We start from the raw sequence: 24,237 nt of genomic DNA, 5'->3' as shown, positions 1-24,237 counted from the left end.
TTGAGGCTGAAGGAAGTCATGGGACCATCAGGAGCGGCCCCAATGCACAGTCATGCCCCGCAGTCACTGCACAAACAGCACACGGCGTGGAAGTGATTAAGAGGGAAAGGCCTGTGTGGGTTCAGCAGCCTCGGAGGGATGTGGGCTCAGGGCAACGAGGCCCTGGCGTGCTCTCAGCTGCCCCTGGAGGTGTTTCCAGAGGGGCAGATGGTGCCAGACAGGGCTCTGGGGTGCAGCCCGAGCACCAGCCGTGCCAAAACCCCGTGGATTCGCTGGGGAGAAGGGGCAGAGACCCAGCAGAGGGAGGAACGCGGGGCAGGAGCAGCTGTGGCAGGACAGATGTGCCGGGAGATAAAACTGCCCAGGGCAGCCTTATCAGGGCCGAGCGGGGCCAGGAGCGGGTCTGCTCCGGCTGATGGAGGGCTTGGCACGTGAGGAGACTGGGCTGGACACCCAGAGAACGTTTGTGGCTGCTGGAAAAGGACGGGCAGAGCTGTCCTGGGAGCGCCCTGCCGGCCCCTTGGCTGTGCCCGGGTGGGCTGGGGGTGCCAGGGGGGCCGTGGGCCAGGCTGGCACCACGCCCCACACTCGCTGCAGAGGTGTGTGGCTCCCGTGGGTCCCTGGAGAGGGACTGCCCACAAGAGCAGCGACAGGAGAGGGACTGCCCACAAGGTGGGACAGATTTGTGCTGAAAGAAAGTAGATTTAGATGGGATACCAGGATGGGACTCTTCCCTGTGAGGGTGGGCAGGCCCTGGCACAGGGAGCCCAGAGCAGCTGTGGCTGCCCCTGGATCCCTGGCAGTGCCCAAGGCCGGGTTGGACAGGGCTTGGAGCACCCTGGGATAGTGGAAGGCATCCCTGCCCATGGCGGGGGGTGGAACAGGATGGGCTTTAACGCCCCTTCCCACCAAACCATCCCATGGCTCCACGATTCTGTGATTGCTCTGCAGGGAAAGCCGCTGTGGGCACTCCCTCTGCTTTCCCACTCGCTCCCGCGGGCACAGCGAGGGATTTGCTGCTTTCCTGTTCCTTTTCCAGCAGGTCAGGTCCCGTCCTGGAGCTTTTCCCAGCACCCCGCTCTTCTCCCACAAAGCCGAGGCGTTTCCCGGTGATGCGACACCTGATCCGCCGCGGTGCGACATTCCCGCAGGGATGGCGCTCCCTTCCTTCCCCCGTGCCCCCGGGAGCGTTCCGAGGCCGCTCCGACCCGTCCCGTTATGCAACGAGCTCTTAACTATGCAAATGTATGCAGCTCTCCCCTCGCACAAAACCTCCTGTTTTCTTTCAGCTGCTTTTTCGGAAACCCGGCGCTTCCTGTGGGGGTGCAGCCCGAGTCCCCGGAGCCATCTGGAGCCCTCCCAGCCTCGGGCAGTCTGGAGCTGGCACCGCAGACCCTTCCCCGCCCCGGCTGCGGGCCCTCCCTCCCCATCCCGCGGCCCCCGGCGCCGGAGCAGCGGCTGCCGCGCGGTCCCTGCCAGGAGCGGTGACACGGGGGCCGCGGTGCCACCGCCCGTGCCACCCTCGGCGTCATCCCCGTGGGGAGGACACGGTGAGGGACGCGGCAGCACCGCCCCAGGGTCGCCGCGGTGCTGGCGGCTCTGGGAGCCACCCAAGCAGCCAAGGCCCCTCTCGTTTGGTAGCCCTGGTGGTTTTCCCTCCGTGATTTGCTCCTAAAGCTTTGTGGGGCCACTGGAGCTTTCAGCTCCGGGGCATCCTGCACGGGGAGCTCCCCAGCCCGGCCGCCCCGAGCAGGCAGAGTTCCCTCCTTTGGCCTCACCTGGGCTCACCTGGGCTGGCAGTGACCCACGGGGGTCACTGGGCAGAGTTCCCTCCTTTGGCCTCACCTGGGCTCGTCTGCGCTGGCAGTGACCCACGGGGGTCACTGGGCAGAGTTCCCTCCTTTGGCCTCACCTGGGCTCGTCTGCGCTGGCAGTGACCCACGGGGGTCACTGGGCAGAGTTCCCTCCTCACCTGGGCTGGCAGTGACCCACGGGGGTCACTGGGCAGAGTTCCCTCCTCACCTGGGCTGGCAGTGACCCATGGGGGTCACTGGGCAGAGTTCCCTCCTCACCTGGGCTCACCTGGGCTCACCTGGGCTGGCAGTGACCCACGGGGGTCACTGGGCAGAGTTCCCTCCTCACCTGGGCTCATGCTGCACTGGCAGTGACCCACAGGGGTCACTGGGCAGAATTCCCTCCTTTGGCCTCACCTGGGCTCACCTGGGCTGGCAGTGACCCACGGGGGTCACTGGGCAGAGTTCCCTCCTCACCTGGGCTGGCAGTGACCCACGGGGGTCGTTGTCCCTGGGCCTGGGAAGACACGGAGCACGTGGCTGCTGTGCCTTCCACGCCAGGAGCCCACTCATCCTCCCTGTCCTTCCCCGTGCCTCATCGTTCCTGCGCTTCTCTGAGACCTCACGGGATGGGACAGTGGGATGGGATGAGCTGGGACGATGGGATGGGACAAATGGATGAGATGGGACAATGGGATGGGATGGGATCATGGGATGGGACAAATGGATGAGATGGGACAATGGGATGGGATGGGATCATGGGATGGGACAAATGGATGAGATGGGACAATGAGATTGGATGAGATGGGACGAATGGATGGGACGATGGGATGGGATGGAACAGGAAAATGAGATTAGAAGGGATGGGACAACGGAATGGGACAGTGGGATGAGACAACCAGATGGGATGGGACAATGAGATTGGACAATGGGATAGGATGGAAAGGGACGATGGGATGGGACAAATGGATGAGATGGGACAATGGGATGGGACAATAAGCACCTCAGGATATCTCATCCTTTCTCCTGCTCCCTTCCTAGGAATTCCCAGTGTCCTCGTTCCCTCTGGAGCAGCACCCCATGCCCTGTGTGCGGTGTCCTCGTGCCCCGTGGAGGCACTGCCACTCCTGTGGGTGCCCCCGGCCACCTCTCACTGTCACAGGGGTCACAGCCCCGGCACCAGCGTCCCTCTCCTTCAGTGCTCGCGTGCCACGAGCTCCAGCAGCCCAGGGACCCCTGTGGCCCAGGGACCGTAGCCAGGGGACTACATCCTGCAGCCCAGGGACCTCTGTGGACCCATCCTGCAGCTCAGGGACTCTGCAGCCCCATCCTGCAGCCCAGGGATCCCTGTGGACCCATCCTGCAGCTCAGGGACCTCTGTGGACCCATCCTGCAGCCCAGGGACTCTGCAGCCCCATCCTGCAGCCCAGGGATCCCTGTGGACCCATCCTGCAGCCCAGGGACCCCTGTGGACCCATCCTGCAGCTCAGGGACCTCTGTGGACCCATCCTGCAGCCCAGGGACCCCTGTGGACCCGTCCTGCAGCCCAGGGACCCCCGTGGACCCGTCCTGCAACCCAGGGACCTCTGTGGACCCATCCTGCAGCCCAGGGACTCTGCAGCCCCATCCTGCAGCTCAGGGACCTCTGAGGACCCATCCTGCAGCCCAGGGACTCTGCAGCCCCATCCTGCAGCCCAGGGATCCCTGTGGACCCATCCTGCAGCCCAGGGACCTCTGTGGACCCATCCTGCAGCCCAGGGACCCCTGTGGACCCATCCTGCAGCCCAGGGACCTCTGTGGACCCATCCTGCAGCCCAGGGACCCCTGTGGACCCATCCTGCAGCCCAGGGACCCCTGTGGACCCGTCCTGCAGCAAAACTGAGGGACAGGTCAGGTCTCCATGTCCCACAGCCCCAGGTGCTGCCCCTGCCCCGGCAGGGCTGGGCTCCCAGCAGTCCTGAGCTGTCTGTCCCTCTGTGGCTCTCATGGGGCCGGGTGTTGCTGCCCACAGCCCCCGCCCTGGGGTCTCTGCCTGCCCCCCCCTCAGGCTCCACATGTCCCTGTCCTTGGTGGGTGCCTGCACGGTGCAGCCCCACGGCTCCCAGACACCCCCGGAGCCCCTCTGGGAAAGCTCTGCTGGGCAAAAGAAATCTCAGCACAGCCCGAGTTGAGGCAGCAGGAGTTTAACCGAGCCCCACCCCGCTCCACACGCGGGTTTGTCACCGCGGTGACACACGGAGGGGCGTGGGGAGCAAAGTCCCACCCGTGCCCAGGTCCCTCCTCTGCCGGGGTCGCCGTCAGTGGCGCCGGGGGTGGCTCTTCTCCAGCCGGGGGCCGGTGGTGATGGTGGTGGTGATGGTGATTCTGTTCACTGTCAGCCCTCCCGAGGGGTAGGTGTCGAGACACGCCTCCCGCTTGTACTCGGAGACCTGCTTGGAGGACAGGAGCTCCCACACGGACACCCTGCGCTCCTGGGACGGGTCAAACGTGATGTAGGAGCCCTCCGAGCGCAGGAGGTCCATGGTGTGCGCAGGAAGGGCCCTGAAGTGCTTCTCCAGGCTGTCGCTGGCGAGGCTGCTGGTGGTGCTGAGCAGCTCCTGGATGGGGAGTGTCCCCCCACGGTACAGCTCCAGCAGCTCCTGCCTCTTCTCCTCGGGGATGTAGTCGGAGAAGAGCAGGTCCCACAGGGAGATCTGCCTATCCTGGAATTCCCCCACCGACACCTCGGCTGTGGTGGCCTTCAGGGTCTCCTCCCAGGCCCTGTCCCCGTGCAGGGGGGTGGGTTCAGCCTCTGTGGCCACTGGCTCTGCCCTGGGACCACTCACGGGTGTCGCTGGCTCCGCTCTCTCTGCTGCTGCTGCCCTGGTGACAATGGTGGTGACCACGGTCTTCACCTGCTCCAGGGTCAGCTCACCTGCCTCGTACACCTCCAGCAGCTCCTTCCTGTTCTCCTCGGGGATGTAGCGGGAGTGCAGCAGCTCCCACAGCGAGACCTTGTGGCCCCGAAACTCCCCAGCCTCCACGTTGACCATTGTGGCTTTTAGGGTTGTTTTCCATGGCTCCTCTTCAGGGGTGTCGTCGCCCTCCTCTCCTGCTGCTGTCACGGGCTCCTTGCTGGAACTCTTGACTGTAATGTGCAATTTCCTGCCTGTAGATTCTTTTTTCTTAATGAGGGTGGTGACAGCAAGTATCAACTGCTCCAAGGCCAATGTCCCCCCACGGTACAGCTCCAGCAGCTCCTGCCTCTTCTCCTCGGGGATGTAGTCGGAGAAGAGCAGGTCCCACAGGGAGATCTGCCTGCCCTGGAACTCCCCCACTGACACCTCGGCTGTGGTGGCCTTCAGGGTCTCCTCCCAGGCCCTGTCCCCGTGCAGGGGGGTGGGTTCAGCCTCTGTGGCCACTGGCTCTGCCCTGGGACCACTCACGGGTGTCGCTGGCTCCGCTCTCTCTGCTGCTGCTGCCCTGGTGACAATGGTGGTGACCACGGTCTTCACCTGCTCCAGGGTCAGCTCACCTGCCTCGTACACCTCCAGCAGCTCCTTCCTGCTCTCCTCGGGGATGTAGCGGGAGTGCAGCAGCTCCCACAGCGAGACCTTGTGGCCCTGAAACTCCCCAGCCTCCACGTTGACCATTGTGGTTTTTAGGGTTGTTTTCCATGGCTCCTCTTCGGGGGTGTCCTCGCCCTCCTCTCCTGCTGCTGTCACGGGCTCCTTGCTGGAACTCTTGACTGTAATTTGGAACTTCCTGCCTGTAGATTCTTTTTTCTTAATGAGGGTGGTGACAGCAAGTATCAACTGCTCCAAGGCCAATGTCCCCCCATGGTACAGCTCCAGCAGCTCCTGCCTCTTCTCCTCGGGGATGTAGTCAGAGAAGAGCAGGTCCCACAGGGAGATCTGCCTGCCCTGGAACTCCCCCACCGACACCTCGGCTGTGGTGGCCTTCAGGGTCTCCTCCCAGGCCCTGTCCCCATGCAGGGGGGTGGGTTCAGCCTCTGTGGCCACTGGCTCTGCCCTGGGACCACTCACGGGCGCCGCTGGCTCCGCTCTCTCTGCTGCTGCTGCCCTGGTGACAATGGTGGTGACCACGGTCTTCACCTGCTCCAGGGTCAGCTCACCTGCCTCGTACACCTCCAGCAGCTCCTTCCTGCTCTCCTCGGGGATGTAGCGGGAGTGCAGCAGGTCCCACAGCGAGACCTTGTGGCCCCGAAACTCCCCAGCCTCCACGTTGACCATTGTGGCTTTTAGGGTTGTTTTCCATGGCTCCTCTTCGGGGGTGTCGTCGCCCTCCTCTCCTGCTGCTGTCACGGGCTCCTTGCTGGAACTCTTGACTATAATGTGCAATTTCCTGCCTGTAGATTCTTTTTTCCTAATCAGAGTGCTGACAACAGTTGTCATCTGCTCCAGAGTTAATAACCTTTCATGGTACAGCTCCAGCAGCTCCTGCCTCTTCTCCTCGGGGATGTAGTCGGAGAAGATCAGGTCCCACAGGGACACCTGCTGTCCCTGCAGCTCCCCAGCTGGCACGCTGATGGTGGTGGACCTCAAGGCATCATCCAGGTGTGCCGAACGATCCTCTCCATCCTCCCCAGCCGCTGCCACTGCCCTGTGCGGGCCCCTGGCGTTTGCCACCAGCGCGGCGTTTGCAGCTTCCGTTCGGTTCACGATGGTGGTGACCACGGTGGCCACCTGCTCCGTGGTCAGTATGCCTGCCCTGTACAGCTCCAGCAGCTCCTGCCGCTTGCCCTGAGGGACGTATTTGGAGAAGAGCAGGTCCAGCACGGAGACGTTTTTCCCCCGGAACTCCCCAGCAGTGACACGCACAGTTGAGGACTTCAGGGACTTCCTCAGCTGTTGCTCCTGAGCCTGCGGGTCCTGAGCTGGGGGTGACGCCCTCGCCTTGTTACTGGGCTTGGCCGTGGATGAGCCCAGAGCCCCGTTCTCCCTCTCTGCCGCCGTGATGGTGGCCGTGAGGACGCTCATCATCTCCTGGATGGTCACTGTCCCCGCCTTGTATTTCCTCAGCAGCTCCTCCCTCTGATGCTCGGGGACGTAGCGGGAGAAGAGGAGCTCCCAGACGGTGACGCTCTGGCCCTGGAAGAGCCCCACAGGCAGCGTGGTGCGGGCGGCCTGCAGGGCTCTGCGGGCATCCTCGGTCAGCTGGTAGAGCACGGAGCCCTTGTCCATCAGCTGCAGCATGAGCAGCCCCGTCTCCGGGTCGGGCACGCAGCGGCGCAGCAGCTGCAGGTACGTCAGGTTCTCGTGGGTGTTGGGGTCGAAGCAAGTCCTCGCTTGATTCTCGGGGTCGGAGAGGATCTGGCTCGTCTCCTGGTCGAAGTAGCCACGCTCGTAGGCCACCTCCACGGGCAGGCGGTGGCTGTGCACGGGGTCGATGATGCCGCCGGTGGCGATCTGGGCCTGGAGCAGGCGGATGCCGTGGTCCCTGACGATCAGCTCCTGCTTCATGGCCTGGAACAGGGACATCCTGCGTCCTGTGCAGGGCTCCGTGTAGCCCCTCACGGCTCCCTCCGCCGAGAGCAGCTTCTCGTAGAAGTCCCGGCCGATGAGTCCCTGAGCCAGCGCCTCCTTCACCGAGAGCCGCTCGTTCCTGGCGGGCTCCGTGAGCAGCCCCGACGCCGCCTGCGCCTCCAGCAGCACCAGCGCCGTGCCCGGCGTCAGCAGCCCCCTCACCATGGCTTCGTAGATGCTCAGCCTCTTCTTCTTGGCCTGGAGGAAGACTCCGGCGATGAAGCTGCTCCCGCCCCCAGCCATCTCTTTGTGCTCACCTGCAGCCGCGTTACTCCCCGGGCCGCTCGGCTCGTTGTCCTGGGAGCATCCACTCATCTTCCTCACCGTCTCTGGGGAGGAATCCTGCTGCTCTGGGGCACTGGGAGTGTCTGAGGAAGGAGAAACGAACAGGGCCTCTGGTAAGACACAAATCCCTGTGTGGTTTTCGCAGTGGGGTCCCCACAGCTGAGAGGGGGTCTTGGGGAATGCGAGGGTCCCTCTGGCTTTGCTGGGGATCCCCCAATTTCGTGTGTCCCCCTCCCCAAATTTGAACCCCCAACCATGTTGGGGACCTGCAGCGTTTTTTTTTTGGGGGGGGGGTCCCTATGGGTGAAGAGGAGCTTGGAGGAGATTTTGGGGTCCCCAGGAGGACCAGAGGGACCCTTGGGGGATGCAGGGGTCCCTCTGGCTTTGCTGGGACCCCCAAATTCATGTCACCCCCTCCCCAAATTGGAACACGGGAGCACAGCCGGGACGAGCAGCGTTTATTGAGGCCTCTCTGGGGGGGCTGGGGTGTGGGGGCAGCCCCTCCCTGGAGGTGATCACAGGAGCCCAGGGAGAAGCAGGGAGGGGCATCTGGGCCTTTGCTGCTCCCTCAGAGCAATCCTAGGGCCAGGCTGCAGCTGGGGTGGGCAGAGAGCTCTGAGGGCACGGCACGGGCTAGCGACAGACACGCACCACACCAAGAATGATCATCTCAGCAGCACGGACACCCTGGCCCCACTGCAGCCCCCCGAGGAGCCCCCTGCTCTCTCAGAGCCTGACACTGCCTCAAACCTGTGGCCTCAGCCACTTTCCTCTTCTGACCCTGGGTGACACAGCCACCACTTGCTTTTGGGCTGATGCCACCGGGTGCCAGCACGAGGCAGGACCATTGCTCCTGATGCCTTAAGTTTTAGCTTTCATATTTTCCAGACTCTGCACTGCATTAGTTTATAACTCTGGACTTCATATAAAGCGTTAGCAAGTTCTCCTCACTGTTCAGTCAGACAGAACAATCCTTTTCCGGCCCCAGAACCAAGGGCACCATTGCAGCTTCAGGCCCAAAAAGTGCAAACAAAAGTGAATTGAGGAGAGCAATCTGGGAGGAGGATGTGACTTCATAACCTGTAATTGGAGCTGTAATTGGACAATTAACCCCAATATGTAAATGAACCAAAACTTATAAAAGTGTGGAAAGTCATGACCCATTGTCCATCTGGGGTGTAGCCACAGCTGGGCTCTTGTACTGCCCAAGGTGTATCCTTTGAAGGCCTTTTAATTAATACCTCCTTTGTCCTTTGACACCGTCTAACCTCTCTTCTAGGCAGCATCACTCCCTCCCTGCTCCCTCCCTGCTCCCTGGAGCTGCCCTGGGACAGCCAGATTTCGCTGGTGGTCTCTTCCCAAGCTCAGCTCATGCCAAGAGGCAGCAGCGGCTTCCTGACACGATTCCACAGCCTCAGAGAGGTGCTGGCTGGTGCTGCCAGTAATTTTCTGCCCTCTGAGACGGTGGCCCTGTGCTGGTCACAGGCTGGCCATGAGCGTGAAGGGGCACGGTGCCAGGCACAGCCCGGCTCTCTGTGTGGATCCTCCTGGGGGCTGTGTGATCCCAAACCACCCTGGCAGTCCACAGGGCACGGGAGTAGCCTTGGGGACGGATGGGTGGCTGTTCAGATCCAGGAGCAGCAGCAGGAGCTGAGGGAGACCTTTCCCCTGGCTGTGCTGCTGCTGCAGCTGGGGTGGTCTCTGGGTTCTCTGGGTCTCTGCTCGTTCTGAGGCCGCTGGGTGGGCAGAGACCCCAATCCCCGTCCTGTCAGCTTCCTGTCCTGCAAAACTGGGCTCTGTATTATTTAATGCAGCAATCACAGATGCATCGTGGAATCCCAGAATTGTCTGGGTGGGAAGAGACCTTAAAACTCATCTGGTTCCAACCCCTGCCACGGGCAGGGATGCCACCCACTCCCAGATGTCTCACGCTGTCACCTGGTCCCCTTGGGAAGCCCTGTAAACAAACTTTCAGCATCTCCAGCATCGTGCAGTGATGAGGCCACAGTTCTTGTAAAAACAGCAGAGTGGAAACCCAAAGGATCTCCTGGGGAACGCCCATCTCCCGTAAACTCTGGTGACTGACATTAATGACGCGTTTAACTCGTTATCAGGGTCACAGCTTAAGTATCCCACTGTTTACTTCACAGCCGGGAAGTCTCTGAGTCACTGCTTTTGATCCATTTAAGTATTGGATTGATGCTGGGGCTGGGATTCACCCCAGCAGTCCCGGCCCAGCCCCTGCTCTCCGGGGACCCTGGGTGGGTGGCTCTGTCCCACCTCGTGCCTCCAGCCCCCGGCAGCAGCTTCCCTCCGTCCCTGCCCGACTCCGGGGGTGCAGCCGGGAGGTGATGGGCTGCTTGTGCCGCCTGCTGGGGTGGCACTGGGTCCCGGAGTGCGGTGTCACAACCTGGAGCCAGCGACACCTTTGTAGGACACGGCTGTCGTGTGAACACCCTGCGCTGCGAAGCCGTTTCCCAACTGCAGCCTGTCATTAGCAGCTCTCTAATCAGCCTCCCGATGCCGGGGCTGGGCTGCACACGCAGCTCCCGGGGCAGGGGCCGGCTGGCTCTGCGAGCTGTCGCAGCAGCCCAGCCCAGGAGGCTCCGGTGGAAGCGGTTTTCCAGCTCAGAGCGCGGGGGTCCCCAGCCCTGCCCGCGCCCCGGGGAGGGAAATCACACCAGTCCAGTCCAGACTGGACACCAGTCCTGTCCCCCCAGCCCAGCACCCGCCCGCCGCCTCCTCGCCGGGCTCCTGGCCAAGCCCCACCGCTCCAGACACTGCTCCGCAGTCCCAGCGAGCCCCACCGTGCCAGTCCCTGGATCCCAGCGAGCCCCACCGTGCCAGTCCCTGGATCCCAGCGAGCTCCACCGTGCCAGTCCCTGGATCCCAGTGAGCTCCACCGTGCCAGTCCCTGGATCCCAGTGATTCCCACCGTGCCAGTCCCTGGATCCCAGCGATTCCCACCGTGCCAGTCCCTGGATCCCAGTGAGCCCCACCGTGCCAGTCCCTGGATCCCAGTGAGCCCCACTGCTCCAGTCCCTGGATCCCAGTGAGCTCCACCGTGCCAGTCCCTGGATCCCAGTGAGCCCCACCGTGCCAGGCACAGGCTCCAGCCCCTGGATTCCAGAGATTCCCACTGCTCCATCCCTGGATCCCAGCGAATCCCACTGCTCCAGCCCTGGATCCCAGCGAATCCCACTGCTCCAGCCGCACTGCTCCAGCCCTGGATCCCAGGGAGCCCCACTGCTCCAGCCTCCGGCCCCGGGTGCCGGCGGGCTCCGGCGGGTCCCACAGCTCCGGCTGTTCCCCTCCCACATCCCAGCTCGGCTGAAGCATTGGCGACACAAAACATATCACACAGAGCAGCAGCTCCAGCCAGCCCTGCTGCTACTCGGTCACTTTGTCCCTTCCCAAAAAGGACCAAGCTCTGCCTGGAGATCTCCTGCTCACCGATCCCGGGAGTTTCAGCAGCCGCCGCCTCCCCGCGCTGGAGTTTGGGATAGAGGTGAGGTCCCCGCTCCCCGTGCAGGTCCTCTGTGGTGGCCTCGGTGACCCCCAGGTGGGCTCTGTCCTGTCCCTGGCCGTGTATCCGGAGCGGCTGGATGCCGGCAGGCTCCGCTGCTCCTCCTCCTCCTCCTCCTCCTCCTCCCACCAACTCCCAGCCAGGTGAGCAGAGGAGGCAGGTGCCCAATTTAAATCCTTCCCTCCCCCGCCCCTGGGGACGGCAGGGAGGCCCTGCCCTGTGCTGGCAGACCTGGAACACGGAGCTGGACTGAGCACGGAGCCCCTCCAGCCCAGGACACCCGGGGTGGCAGGGGTTGGGCACCGGGAGCAGCACCAGGGCAGGACGTGGCACACGCCGCTCTCCATGGGGCTCCTGGACTCGCCACCAATTTTTTTCTGCTTGTGGAGAGCCCTGCCCACAGCCCCGGCTGCCACCGGGGTCTCCGGATGTGCGTGGGGAGCTGCAGCCACCCCCCTGCAGCTGTCCCTGCACCCGGCCGGGACAGGGACCGAGCCTGGCCCTGGAGCCACGCCTGGGCTACAGAGGAGGGACAGCGCTGGCCATGCCTGGGCTACAGAGGAGGGACAGGTCCCTGGTGTGACCGTGTGCAGGTCCCTGGTGTGACTGTGTGCAGGTCCCTGGTGTCACTCTGTGTGTGACTGTGTGGCTCTGTTGTGACTCTGTGAAGGTCCCTGGTGTGACTGTGCAGGTCTCTGTTGTGACTCCGTGCAGGTCCCTGGTGTCACTCTCTGTGCAGGTCCCTGGTGTGACTCTGCTTGTGACTGTGTGGCTCTGTTGTAGCTCGGTGCAGGTCCCTGGTGTGACTGTGCAGGTCCCTGGTGTCACTCTGTGTGTGACTGTGTGGCTCTGTTGTGACTCTGTGCAGGTCCCTGGTGTCACTCTGTGCAGTTCCCTGGTGTCACTCTCTGTGCAGGTCCCTGGTGTCACTCTGCGTGTGACTGTGTGCAGGTCCCTGGTGTCACTCTGTGTGTGACTGTGTGCAGGTCCCTGGTGTCACTCTGTGTGTGACTGTGTGACTCTGTTGTGACTCTGTGCAGGTCCCTGGTGTCATTCTCTGCGTGTGACTGTGTGGCTCTGTTGTGGCTCCGTGCAGTTCCCTGGTGTCACTCTCTGTGCAGGTCCCTGGTGTCACTCTGTGTGTGACTGTGCGGCTCTGTTGTGACTCTGTGAAGGTCCCTGGTGTCACTCTGTGCAGGTCCCTGGTGTCACTCTCTGTGCAGTTCCCTGGTGTCACTCTCTGTGCAGGTCCCTGGTGTCACTCTGTGTGTGACTGTGTGGCTCTGTTGTGACTCTGTGCAGGTCCCTGGTGTCACTCTGTGCAGGTCCCTGGTGTGACTCTCTCTCTGTGCAGGCCCCTGGTGTCACTCTGTGTGACTGCGTGGCTCTGTTGTGACTCTGTGCACCCTGGTGTCACTCTCTGTGCAGTTCCCTGGTGTCACTCTCTGTGCAGTTCCCTGGTGTCACTCTCTGTGCAGGTCCCTGGTGTCACTCTGTGTGTGACTGTGTGGCTCTGTTGTGGCTCTGTTGTGACTCTGTGCAGGTCCCTGGTGTGACTCTGTGCAGGTCCCTGGTGTCATTCTCTGTGCAGGTCCCTGGTGTCACTCTGTGTGACTGCGTGGCTCTGTTGTGACTCTGTGAAGGTCTCTGGTGTGACTCTGTGCAGGTCCCTGGTGTCACTCTGTGCAGGTCCCTGGTGTCACTCTCTGTGCAGGCCCCTGGTGTCACTCTGCGTGTGACTGTGTGTCTCTGTTGTGGCTCTGTTGTGACTCTGTGAAGGTCCCTGGTGTGACTTGCTGGAGGTCCCTGGTGTCACTCTGTGTGTGACTGTGTGGCTCTGTTGTGACTCTGTGCAGGTCCCTGGTGTCACTCTGTGCAGGTCCCTGGTGTGACTCTCTCTCTGTGCAGGCCCCTGGTGTCACTCTGTGTGACTGCGTGGCTCTGTTGTGACTCTGTGCACCCTGGTGTCACTCTCTGTGCAGGTGACTCCGTGAGCCTGCACACACGGGACAATGCATGTGCAAGGCGTGGGTGACTTCCCGTGAGTGGGGCCACACGTGACGCGTGGACAGCTGCCCACAGCCGGTGTGTGACCGTGTCCCACGTGGCTGTGTGTGTGTGGCTCGGTGCCTGCCCCACGTTCAGGAGGGGCTGCCTGCCCTGGCACTGCCTTTCCTGCTCCGGGAGAACATTCCTGCTGGCGTAGGCGCTCGCCAGACTGGCTGATCGGCTCACGGGGAGCTTTTCCCTCTGACTCACCGCGGGGGTTTGGCTGCGGGGAGCACACCTGAGCAGGGGAGGTCCCCTGTCCTGGGGGGAGAGGTGGCTCCAGGACCCGCTCCTGGTGGCTTCGCTCGCTGCTCTGAAGCCCTTCCCTGGCTGACATCTGCTCTCAGCTTGGTAATTGCAGCGTAACTGGAACTTCACTAATTGCATTTCTCTTGTCGTGGGCAGAGAGTGACGGGACAAGGGGCGGGGCAGTTTTTAACCGAAAAAGGGGGGATTTATTTACAGGAGGTGTTGGGAAAAAATCCTTCGCTGTGAGGGTGGGGAGGCTGCCCAAAGCATCTGTGGCTGCCCCATCCCTGGAAGTGACCAAGGCCAGCTTGGATGGGGCTTGGACCAACCTGGTTTGGTGGAAGGTGTCCCTGCCCGTGGCAGGGGTGGGAGTGGACGGGCTTTGGGGACACTTCAGCCCAAACCAGTCTGTGCTTCCACGGTGCTTTTGTGATTTCACCGGAGGCTCACCCTTCCAGCTGGGCTGCAGCAACGCTTCCTCCTGGGCTCCATCCTTGCCAGGAGAGAGTGCCAGGGGTGCAGGGGTCACCTGGCCTCCTGGGGCAGAAGGATCCCACCTGTCTGCTCGCCCAGCTCCGCTCCGTTCAGCCCAGGCTCCGTGCACAGACCAGGCCCAATGGTGACATCACCGAATTACTCCGTGTCGGTCCCTTCTCCTTGGGCACGGCCACGGCCATGCAGGACTCCCCTCCAAAGCGTGCCAGTGGCCCTGGAGCACTCTCTGGAGCTGGCACAGCTCGTTTAGAAGCCTCTGAAGCGCCAGCATTTGGCAGCTTCCCTCGGAGGTTTCCTTGCCCCTGGCAGACAGGCTGTGGTTTGTCCCTGTGTCCCCGTTACAGCTGTGGAGAGGACACTGTGACACCCTCCAGAGCCCGGGCCGTGACTCCTCTGACCACCTGCACAGGTGGGATGTGTCCGCAGAGCAGCCACCCGCTGTCCCTTTTTTTTTTTTTTTTTTTTTTTTTAGAGATGGGGTAATTGGGAGGTGTTTTAAACACTTTTATTTTATTTTTTTATTTTTATTTTATTTTTTAAACACTTTTATTTTATTTTTAGTTTTATGTGAAGGGCGAGATAATATAGAAGTTACAATTTATGTTATTATAGCTAGAAGTTAATTATTTTTAAGATATAATACATTACAAGTGTTTTTTTTGGTTTATTAGTTTTTGTTGCATTATGTTGCAAATGTTTTAAAGTTAATTATTTAAAATTATTTTAAAAAATTTTGGTTTTATTATAATGCATTTTTTATAGTTTTTTTTTTTTTAATAAATAGTATTTTTTAAAAGTTTTTAGTTTTATTTGTAAGGTTAAGCGGGGAAGCCGCTCCTCAGTCTGTGCCAAACCCCGGAGGTTCCCGGCAGGGGAGGCTGCTCGGGGGTGCCCAGCCAGGCTGTGCAGACCCCTCGGTGGGTGGGTGGGTGATGGGGACCCCCGCAGGGGTGCAGGGATCCTGGGATCTGCACTGGGGATCCTGGGATGTGCTGCAGGGACACTGGGATCTGCACTTGAGATCCTGGGATCTGCACTGGGGATCCTGGGATCTGCACTGGGGATCCTGGGATCTGCTGAGGGACACTGGGATTTGCTGCAGGGACCCTGGGACATGCTGAAGGGATCCTGAGATCTGCACTGGGGATCCTGGGATCTGTACTGGGGATCCTGGGATCTGCTGCAGGGATCCTGGGATCTGCACTGGGGATCCTGGGATCTGCACTGAGGATCCTGGGATCTGCTGCAGAGACCCTGGGATCTGCTGCAGGGATCCTGGGATCTGCACTGGGGATCCTGGGATCTGTACTGGGGATCCTGGGATCTGCTGCAGGGATCCTGGGATCTGCTGAAGGGATCCCAGGACCGGCTGCAGGGATCCTGGGATCTGCACTGGGGATCCTGGGATCTGCACTGAGGATCCTGGGATCTGCTGCAGAAACCCTGGGATCTGCTGAAGGGATCCCAGGACCGGATGCAGGGATCCTGGGATCTGCACTGGGGACCCTGGGATTTGCTGCAGGGACCCTGGGACCTGCTGCAGGGATCCTGGGATCTGCACTGGGGATCCTGGGATTTGCTGCAGGGATCCTGGGACCTGCACTGGGGACCCTGGGATCTGTACTGGGGATCCTGGGATCTGCTGCAGAGACCCTGGGATCTGCTGAAGGGATCCTGGGACCTGCTACAGGGATCCTGGGATCTGCACTGGGGATCCTGGGATCTGCTGCAGGGACACTGGGATTTGCCGCAGGGATCCCAGGATCTGCTGCAGGGTCCCTGGGATGTGCTGCAGGGACACTGGGATCTGCTGAAGGGATCCCGGGATCTGCACTGGGGATCCCGGGACCTGCTGCAGGGACCCTGGACCCTGCACTGGGGATCCCGCGACATGCTGAAGGGATCCTGGGATTTGCTGCAGGTATCCTGGGATCTGCTGAAGGGACCCTGGACCCTGCACTGGGCATCCCAGGACCTGCTGCAGGGACACTGGGATCTGCTGAAGGGATCCTGGGACATGCTGAAGGGATCCTGGGATCTGCTGAAGGGATCCTGGGATCTGCTGTGGGGACACTGGGATCTGCCCTGGGGATCCCGGGACCTGCTGCAGGGATCCTGGGACCTGCTGAAGGGATCCTGGGATCTGCACTGGGGATCCCGGGACCTGCTGCAGGCATCCTGGGATTGGCTGCAGGGATCCCGGGACCTGCTGCAGGGACACTGGGATCTGCTGAAGGGATCCTGGGATCTGCACTGGGGATCCCGGGACCTGCTGCAGGGACCCTGGGATGCCTTTCCAGCAATGCCTTGGGCTGCCCGTTTTGTTCCTCCCTCTGGGAGCAGCTGATGTGCCTCCGGGGCTGGCCCGCTGTGCTGCGCCCGTGCTCAGGGGTCTGTGGCGGGGGCAGCAGCTGCTCTTTGGGTTTTCAAACGCCGTGACTCCACTTCCCTGAAGTGCCAGGAGCGGGATATTTGTGAGAGCGCGGATAAACGGATAAACTGCGCGGGCTTGTCTCCAGGAGAACACTGAATTATCACTTTGCTTCAGGCAGGGGCGGGGGGCGTCCATGGACCTGCAGAGGCTCCAGCTGTGCCCTTCTAGGGAGCTGGAGCATCCCTAGGGACATCGTGGAGCTTCCAGAGCTGCCCCGTCAGCAGCCAGAGACCCCCCCCGGCACCTGCCAGGGCCCTGTGCCGCTGCCAGGTGGCACCTGGAGTGGCCACAGGAGGCAGGGAGGGGACAGCATCACATCTGGGGACAGCTCGTGTCGCATCAGGAGGGACCTTCCCGCTCCCTGCAACTTCCTGACATGAGGGCGCAGCCAGATGGGGGCTGGGCTCTGCTCCCAGGGAACAAGGGACAGGACAGAAGGAAATGGCCTCAAGTTACTGGGAATTACTAGTCTATATAACACATTATTTTTATTTTTATTTTTATTTTTATTTTTATTTTTATTTTTATTTTTATTTTTATTTTTATTTTTATTTTTATTTTTTTATTATTTTGGGATATTGGGATAATATTGGGAATTTTATTATTATTATTATATATTGGGATACTGGGAATATTTTTTTATAATATTGGGATTATTGTTATTGTTATTGTTATTGTTATTGTTATTGTTATTGTTATTACTACTACATTGGGATACTGGGAATATATTTTGGGATATTAGGATAATATTGGGAATTTTATTATTATTATTATATATTGGGATACTGGGAATATATTTTGGGATATTGGGATAATATTGGGATTATTATTATTATTATTATTATTATTATTATTATTATTATTATTACATTGGGATTCTGGGAATATATTTTAGGATATTGGGATAATATTGGGAATTTTATTATTATTATTATATATTGGGATACTGGGAATATATTTTGGGATATTGGGATAATATTGGGGATTTTATTATTATTATTATATATTGGGATACTGGGAATATATTTTGGGATATTGGGATAATATTGGGATTATTATTATTATTATTATTATTATTATTATTATTATTATTATTATTACTACATTGGGATACTGGGAATATATTTTAGGATATTGGGATAATACTGGAAATTTTATTATTATTATTATATTGGGATACTGGGACTATATTTTGAGGTTTTGGGATATTGGGATATTCCTGGTAAAGGAATGTCCAGCCCTGGCACGGCTGCCCAGGGCAGTGGTGGAGTCCCCACCCCTGGATTTAACAGCTGTGTGGATGTGGCCCTTGGGGACGTGGGCTAGCGGTGGCCTTGGCAGTGCTGGGGGAACAGCTGGGGGTGATTCCACGGTTCTGATTGTGAAAAAAAGCCACTCACTTGTTTTTAGAATTTTTTAAAAGTTTCATAATAATAAAATGGTTATTAAAAATAGTAATACGTTTAGAGTAATAACAATTTAGAGTTAGGACAATTACAAGACAGTAAAAAGCAAAGAATAACGGATATCCAGATGTTTCTGGGCACTGAGCTGCCAAAACCACGCCTTGTGAACAAAGGAACAACCCTTAAAAGCAACAGCCTGTTGCATATTCATGTATCTCATACATAATGCAGAAATTCCTTGCAAATAAAGAATTTTTCCTGTTTTTTGTCAGCTTTCCTCCCTTAATCCTGGTGGTTCCGTAAAGACGGAGAGAAGGTGGAAGAATGTTTGTCTTTTCTGATAAGGGGCTGTAACTCTTTGTGTCCTATTGCTGTTATCTCTGTGTGAAGAGTTTCTTTTTTATATTATCCCTTTTCTTGAGCTAGTAAAAAAATATCTTACATCCCAGAGTTTCTATTTCAACATTATGTTATAACCTAAAACTACATTTAACACACCACTCGTGAGAATTAATACAGCATAACTTTCTAACATTACACACATAATATTAATTGTAATATTTGCCAAAAGCCAATCATAAAATACGGGTTTTTCACACGATGCTGCCACGGCTGTGCCCGTGTGGCCTCGGAGCTGTCAGGGGTTAAAAAGGGCTGGCGTTTCTTACGCTGCAAAGCAACACCGGTGCTGGAGTTCTGGCTGCTGAGAATTTTAGATTTTCTGTGCTGACAGGCTCTGACCCCCAGGAGAACACTGCGTTTGACCTGAGGCTGTGGAGAAGGCTTCCAAAGTTGGTTGATAGCACCGGGATTACGGGACTGTGGGATTGTGTGGTTTAATTAGGAGTGTGTAATACCACAGTGTGGAAAACTCACGACTTGTAATAGAGATAAGAAATAATAAACACCTGAGTCTGAACGTGAAATACCGTCTGGAGCGCTTCAATCCCGACCTTGGCGCACCAGGTGAGCGCAGGTGAAAAATGAGTATTTTATGATTGGCTCTTCGCAAATATTAAATTGAATACTTTATGTTTTATGGAGGGTTATTTTGTAATACTGTATTAATCCTTTTAAAGTAGTGTGTTAAACATAGTTTTAGGTTACAACATTATGTTAAAATAGAAACTCTGCGATGTAAGATTTTTTTTTTACTAGCTCAAGAAAAGGGATAAGAAAAAAAAGAAACTCTTTGCATGGAGATAACAGTGACAGGGCACATAAAGAGTTACAGCCTCCTTATCAGAAAAGACAAACATTCTTCCACCTTCTCTCCGTCTTTACGGAACCACCAGGATTAAGGGGAAGAAGTTGACAAAAACCAGAAAAATTCTTAATTTGCAAGGAATTTATGCTTCATGTATGAGATGTATGAATATGCAGGTGTGGGGCAGCCCCTGACGCATTTGTGCAGCTGCCCCTCCCCGCAGCTCCGTGGGGCACGGAGAGGGGCACGGAGAGGGGCACTGAGCCCTGGGATGCCCCCGTGTTCTGGTTTGAAAACAAAACCAGTGAGAGGCTCCAAGTCACAGGTACAATTTATTAGGAAGAGTGAAAAAAGAAAACAAAATACGTGCAATGATACAAAAGGAAAAAACACTGACAGAGGCAGAACACAACCTGACGCCCTTTTTGGTCAGGGTGTTGGTAGCCATCCAAATTGGAATGGCTGCAGTCCTCCTGGAAATCCAGCGGGAAAGGCTGAGTCTGGTGTCCCAAATCCCAGATTATAGCCAGGTAGGAATGCTTGGCTCCTCCCTCTGGGCGGAGCATCCCACAGTGGGATGTTACAGTTCTTATCAGCCACACAGCGACATTCAGTGGCCCATTATCAGCAGATGTCTCCCCGGAGGGAGGATTGGTTGTGGAAATAGATAAGGAAAACTGCCCAATTAACAGAATCCATCTGCCATACGGATGGGAAATGGAATGCACCTTGCTTTTTTCAGTCTGGGACACCCCGCACTCCCTGACTCACCAGCTGGTCCTGCAGCTTCTCGGGGAGCCTGGCACGGACACACCCGGGCCCGGGCATCCCCAGCCCTGTGGCCTCACCTGCCGGAAGGTGTGGGAGTCGTGGCTGAAGCAGCCCTGAACCACATCAGAGGCTGGGAGATGCCTTTCCCAAGGATGTTTCAGCACTGGGGTGTTCAGGGCGGGTTTTCCTTCGGTGACTGATTTGGGAAACCTCTGGTGGCAGGGCTCAGGTGCTGACAGCGCTCCCGGCTCCCTTCCAGCTGGTGCCGGTGATGCCTCAGCCTTTAGCTTTTCTATTTTTCAGATTCTCTTCTGCCTTAGTGTACAAGTCTGGGCTTCACATGAGGGGATGGCGAGCTCTCTTCACAGAGCAGGGAGACAAAACAATTCCTTCTCCAGCTGGGGACAAATGATCCAAATCTCAGCCCCAGGAGCACAAACAACGTGGGCTGAAGAGAGGAAAAACAAGGATTGGACTTCATAACATAAAGCTGTAATTGGACAATTAACCCCAATATGTTAATGGACCAAAACTTATAAAAGTGAGAGACCCTGTGACCTGTTGCCCATTTTTGTGGCCATTTTGGGGTTGTGCTGCCCAAGGTGGATCAATTTGAGGCCTCTTAATAAATCCCTCCTTTATTCTTTGTCTGGTGTCTGTTCTGGGTCAGCCTGCACAAGGCATCACTGGGAGCACGGGACCCTGGGGCCCTGTGGCTGCTGAGGGCATTTTCCTGTGGAGGGTGATGCACTGAGGCCGTGCCTGACGTGGGGATGGCAGCCCCTGCCCCGGGACAGCCCTCAGAAACATCCCTGCACGGGCAGAGCAGGCAGAGTTCTGATTAACCCACCCCGCGGGGTGTGCCAGAGCGAAACGACACTGAATGACCCCTGTGAACATGGCCGGGGTGATTTTAAAACAATGTGATTGTTTTAGTTCCTTAAAACTAGCAAAATAAATTTAATTTAAGTGGAAAGGAAGGATGTGGCCGTTTTCGTTATTGTCCATAAAAATATAGAAGACTATGTTTGCTTAAGAAAATATATAAGGAGATGAAAGAAAGAAAGAGTGAAAGAAAGAAAGAGAGAGAGAGAAAGAGAGAATAAGAGAAAGAGAGAAAGAAAGAGAGAAAGAAAAGAAAGAGAGAAAGAGAGAAAGAAAGAAGAAAGAAAAGAAAGAAAAAGAGCAAGAAAAAGAGCAAGAGAAAGAGAGAAAGAGAGAAAGAGAGAAAGAGAAGAAAGAAGAAAGAGAGAAAGAGAAGAAAGAGAAGAAGAAAGAGAAGAAAGAAGAGAAGAAAGAGAAGAAAGAAAGAAAGAAAGAAAGAAAGAAAGAAAGAAAGAAAGAAAGAAAGAAAGAAAGAAAGAAAGAAAGAAAGAAAGAAAGAAGAAAGAAAGAAAGAAAGAAAGAAAGAAAGAAAGAAAGAAAGAAAGAAAGAAAGAAAGAAAGAAGAAAGAAAGAAAGAAAGAAAGAAAGAAAGAAAGAAAGAAAGAAAGAAAGAAAGAAGAAAGAAAGAAAGAAAGAAAGAAAGAAAGAAAGAAAGAAAGAAAGAAAGAAAGAAAGAAAGAAAGAAGAAAGAAAGAAAGAAAGAAAGAAAGAAAGAAAGAAAGAAAGAAAGAAAGAAAGAAAGAAAGAAAGAAAGAAAGAAAGAAAGAAAGAAAGAAAGAAAGAAAGAAAGAAAGAAAGAAAGAAAGAAAGAAAGAAAGAAAGAAAGAAAGAAAGAAAGAAAGAAAGAAAGAAAGAAAGAAAGAAAGAAAGAAGAAGAAAGAAAGAAAGAAAGAAAGAAAGAAAGAAAGAAAGAAAGAAAGAAGAAGAAAGAAAGAAAGAAAGAAAGAAAGAAAGAAAGAAGAAAGAAAGAAAGAAAGAAAGAAAGAAAGAAAGAAAGAAAGAAAGAAAGAAAGAAAGAAAGAAGCAGATAATGGAGAGGAAAGGAGTCACCCCTGTTACCCCTCCATCGGGGGTGGGGGGCCCACGGAACGAGAATCCCGAGGGTGAATTTCCATTCAGGTTCAGGAGAGGGTGCCTGGGTATTTTCCCTGGGCGGGAATTTTACACTCCTGGATGAACTGTGAATCACGTTCCATCCTCTGGAGGAAGGCTCCGAAATGATTCGGGGGCTGCTCCGGGGGTCTCTGGGGGTGTCTGATGGTTTCTGGCCTCTTCTGCTGCCGTGATGCTGTTCGGCCCTGCTCCCCGTGCCGGCATAGCCGAGCCAGCGGTGCCTTATCAGGAGGAATCCTTATCAGAGGATCTGCTCCTGACCGCGGGTTTCCCTTGTCCGGCCAGAGATCAGCCGGTTTAAAGCCATCGGTCCCGGGGGATCGGGGGCACGAGGGGCGCAGGGCTCAGCCGGTCTGTCCGACAGAGTTCGGTCTGACACCCGGCGGACACCGGGAACCAGAGAAATCCAGCGGCACCCGCTGTGCCCGTGCCCGGCCCGAGCCGCGGTGTGGAGCTCGAGCGCCGGCATTCCCGGGAGCGGGACGGGGCAGCGGGAGTGACCCGGGAGCTGCCGGGCAGGGCTGGACCCGAGGGCTGGACCCCCGGCAGGGCTGGACCCTCGGCAGGGTTTTACCCTCAGCAAGGTTTTATCCTCGGCAGGGCTGGACCCTCGGCAGGGTTTTACCCTCAGCAAGGTTTTATCCTCGGCAGGGCTGGACCCCCGGCAGGGCTGGACCCTCGGCAGGGTTTTATCTTCGGCAAGGCTGGACCCGAGGGGAACGGTCCCTCGGTAGGGTTGAACCCTCGGTAGGGTTGAACCCTCGGTAGGGTTTTATCCTCGGCAATGTGGTACTCTCAGCAGGGTGGGACCCTTGGCAGGGTTTTCTCCTCGGCAGGGTTTTATCCTTGGCAATGTGGGACCCTCGGCAGGATGGGACCCCCGGCAGGGTTTTATCCTCGGCAGGGTTTTATTCTCGGCAATGTGGGACCCTCGGCAGGGTGGGACCCTCGGGGGAACATCCCTTTGGAAGTGCGGGACCCTCGGCAGGGTGGGACCCCCGGCAGGGTTTTATCCTTGGCAATGTGGGACCCCCGGCAGGATTTTATCCTCAGCAGGGTTTTATCCCCAGCAGGGTTTTATCCTCGGCAGGGTTTTATCCTCGGCAATGTGGGACCCCCGGCAGGATTTTATCCTCAGCAGGGTTTTATCCTTGGCAATGTGGGACCCCCGGCAGGATTTTATCCTCAGCAGGGTTTTATCCCCAGCAGGGTTTTATCCTTGGCAGGGTTTTATCCTTGGCAATGTGGGACCCCCGGCAGGATTTTATCCTCAGCAGGGTTTTATCCTCGGCAATGTGGGACCCTCGGCAGGGCCGGAGCCCGGCGGCGCTGCTGTCACCTGCTCGGCAGGTACCTCCGGCCGCCGCCCCTGCTCCGCCTCTTCCTCCGCTGCGCCGGCGCCTCCGGAGGAAAGAATAACAAAAATGTTCCCTTTCAAAAGCCACGAGGAGCCAGCCCATCCCCGCGCCCAGGGGACGGGCACGGGCAGACACGGACACGGACAAAAATGCTCTTTATTCCGGCTGGGAGAGATTGCACAACTCTAATCTCTGTGGGAAAGGGACTATCAAATATCCTCTGCCCTGCCTCGTGGTTCCTGGGAAAAAGGGATCGGCCAGGCTTTTCCTGGTGTCAGGGCGCCTGGCCTGTGGCAGGGCCCGAGAGGGAGATAATCTGGGGGTGCTGGGGTGGTGCCAGAGCTGCAGGGATGGCGTCAGGCTCATTGGGGTGGTCCCAGGGGTGCGCCACAGCTGCACCCTTCCCAGGGAACTTCTTTACCATTTGGCTTCCTGGCAGCCGAGTTTCCCTCGGCAGCTCTGGAGCACAGCGAGGGGAAGGATCACGCTTGAGATCTGGCCCAGGTTGCCTCCAGCCACACTCCTGCTGTCCCCCGAGGCACATTGGGACACAGGTATCGACAGAGCTCTGCTCATTCAGTGCCTGCTCCAGGGCTCCCCAAGCCCCCGAGCTTCCCAGAGCCTCAGATGGGAATGGGGGCATCTCCAGAGCTCTCCTTGGGCACTGGAGGACGAGCAGATCTCACTGGAACTGGCTCTGCCCAGCTGGCCAAAGATGGAGCTGCACCGCCCTTCTCCGAGGGTCAGGGTCAGCCATCCGTGCCATCCCCCGTTCCCAGGACACAGGTGAACGTCCTGCTGAGAGCAGACAGGGCAAATCTTGCCCCAGAGATCATCACCTGATAACTGATAACACCCCGTAAGGTGGTGGCTGCTTCTGCCTGGGCTGGCTGAGCCTCCTACCACCCGCTCAGCCCACGGGGCCACCAACGCCTTCAGGAGGACAGTGCCACACACGTGGCCACTTGTGGCCACAGCAGATGTGGGCAGTGGCCTCTGGGGACCTGCAGACCTGTGCCAGCTCGTGGTGCTTGGCTGAGCAGTCCCAAAATGTGCCCACGAGGGCTGAGCACAGAGCAAAGGCAGATGTGCCTCTGCCAGGAGCTCAGGAGTCAAGGATTCATGGAATGGCTTGGGTGGG

The 24,237-nt window shown here is 57.1% G+C and overlaps 2 protein-coding genes across 2 annotated transcripts; both read right to left on the bottom strand.

The window, feature by feature from the left end:
• Positions 1–3,502: 3,502 nt before the first annotated feature.
• LOC128807976 (epiplakin-like) lies at positions 3,503–7,878 on the bottom strand. The gene has a single exon (XM_053978729.1). The coding sequence runs from the start codon at positions 7,631–7,633 to the stop codon at positions 4,091–4,093; it is 3,543 nt and encodes a 1,180-aa protein (XP_053834704.1). The 5' UTR covers positions 7,634–7,878; the 3' UTR covers positions 3,503–4,090.
• A 6,819-nt stretch (positions 7,879–14,697) lies between these two features.
• On the bottom strand, positions 14,698–19,797 carry LOC128811304 (SUMO-interacting motif-containing protein 1-like). Its single transcript, XM_053984856.1, has 5 exons — positions 19,741–19,797; positions 16,129–16,371; positions 15,772–16,086; positions 15,428–15,519; positions 14,698–15,344 (listed from the first exon to the last, which is right to left on the bottom strand). Exons 1-5 carry the CDS (start codon positions 19,795–19,797, stop codon positions 14,741–14,743), a joined length of 1,311 nt encoding a protein of 436 aa, XP_053840831.1. The 3' UTR covers positions 14,698–14,740.
• Positions 19,798–24,237: the final 4,440 nt, after the last annotated feature.

This window comes from Vidua macroura, chromosome 1 (genome assembly GCF_024509145.1).
Source record: "Vidua macroura isolate BioBank_ID:100142 chromosome 1, ASM2450914v1, whole genome shotgun sequence".
Lineage (NCBI taxonomy): Eukaryota > Metazoa > Chordata > Aves > Passeriformes > Viduidae > Vidua > Vidua macroura.
The sequence above is the reverse complement of the archived record's forward strand: the minus strand, read 5'-3'. Positions and strand labels throughout refer to the sequence as shown.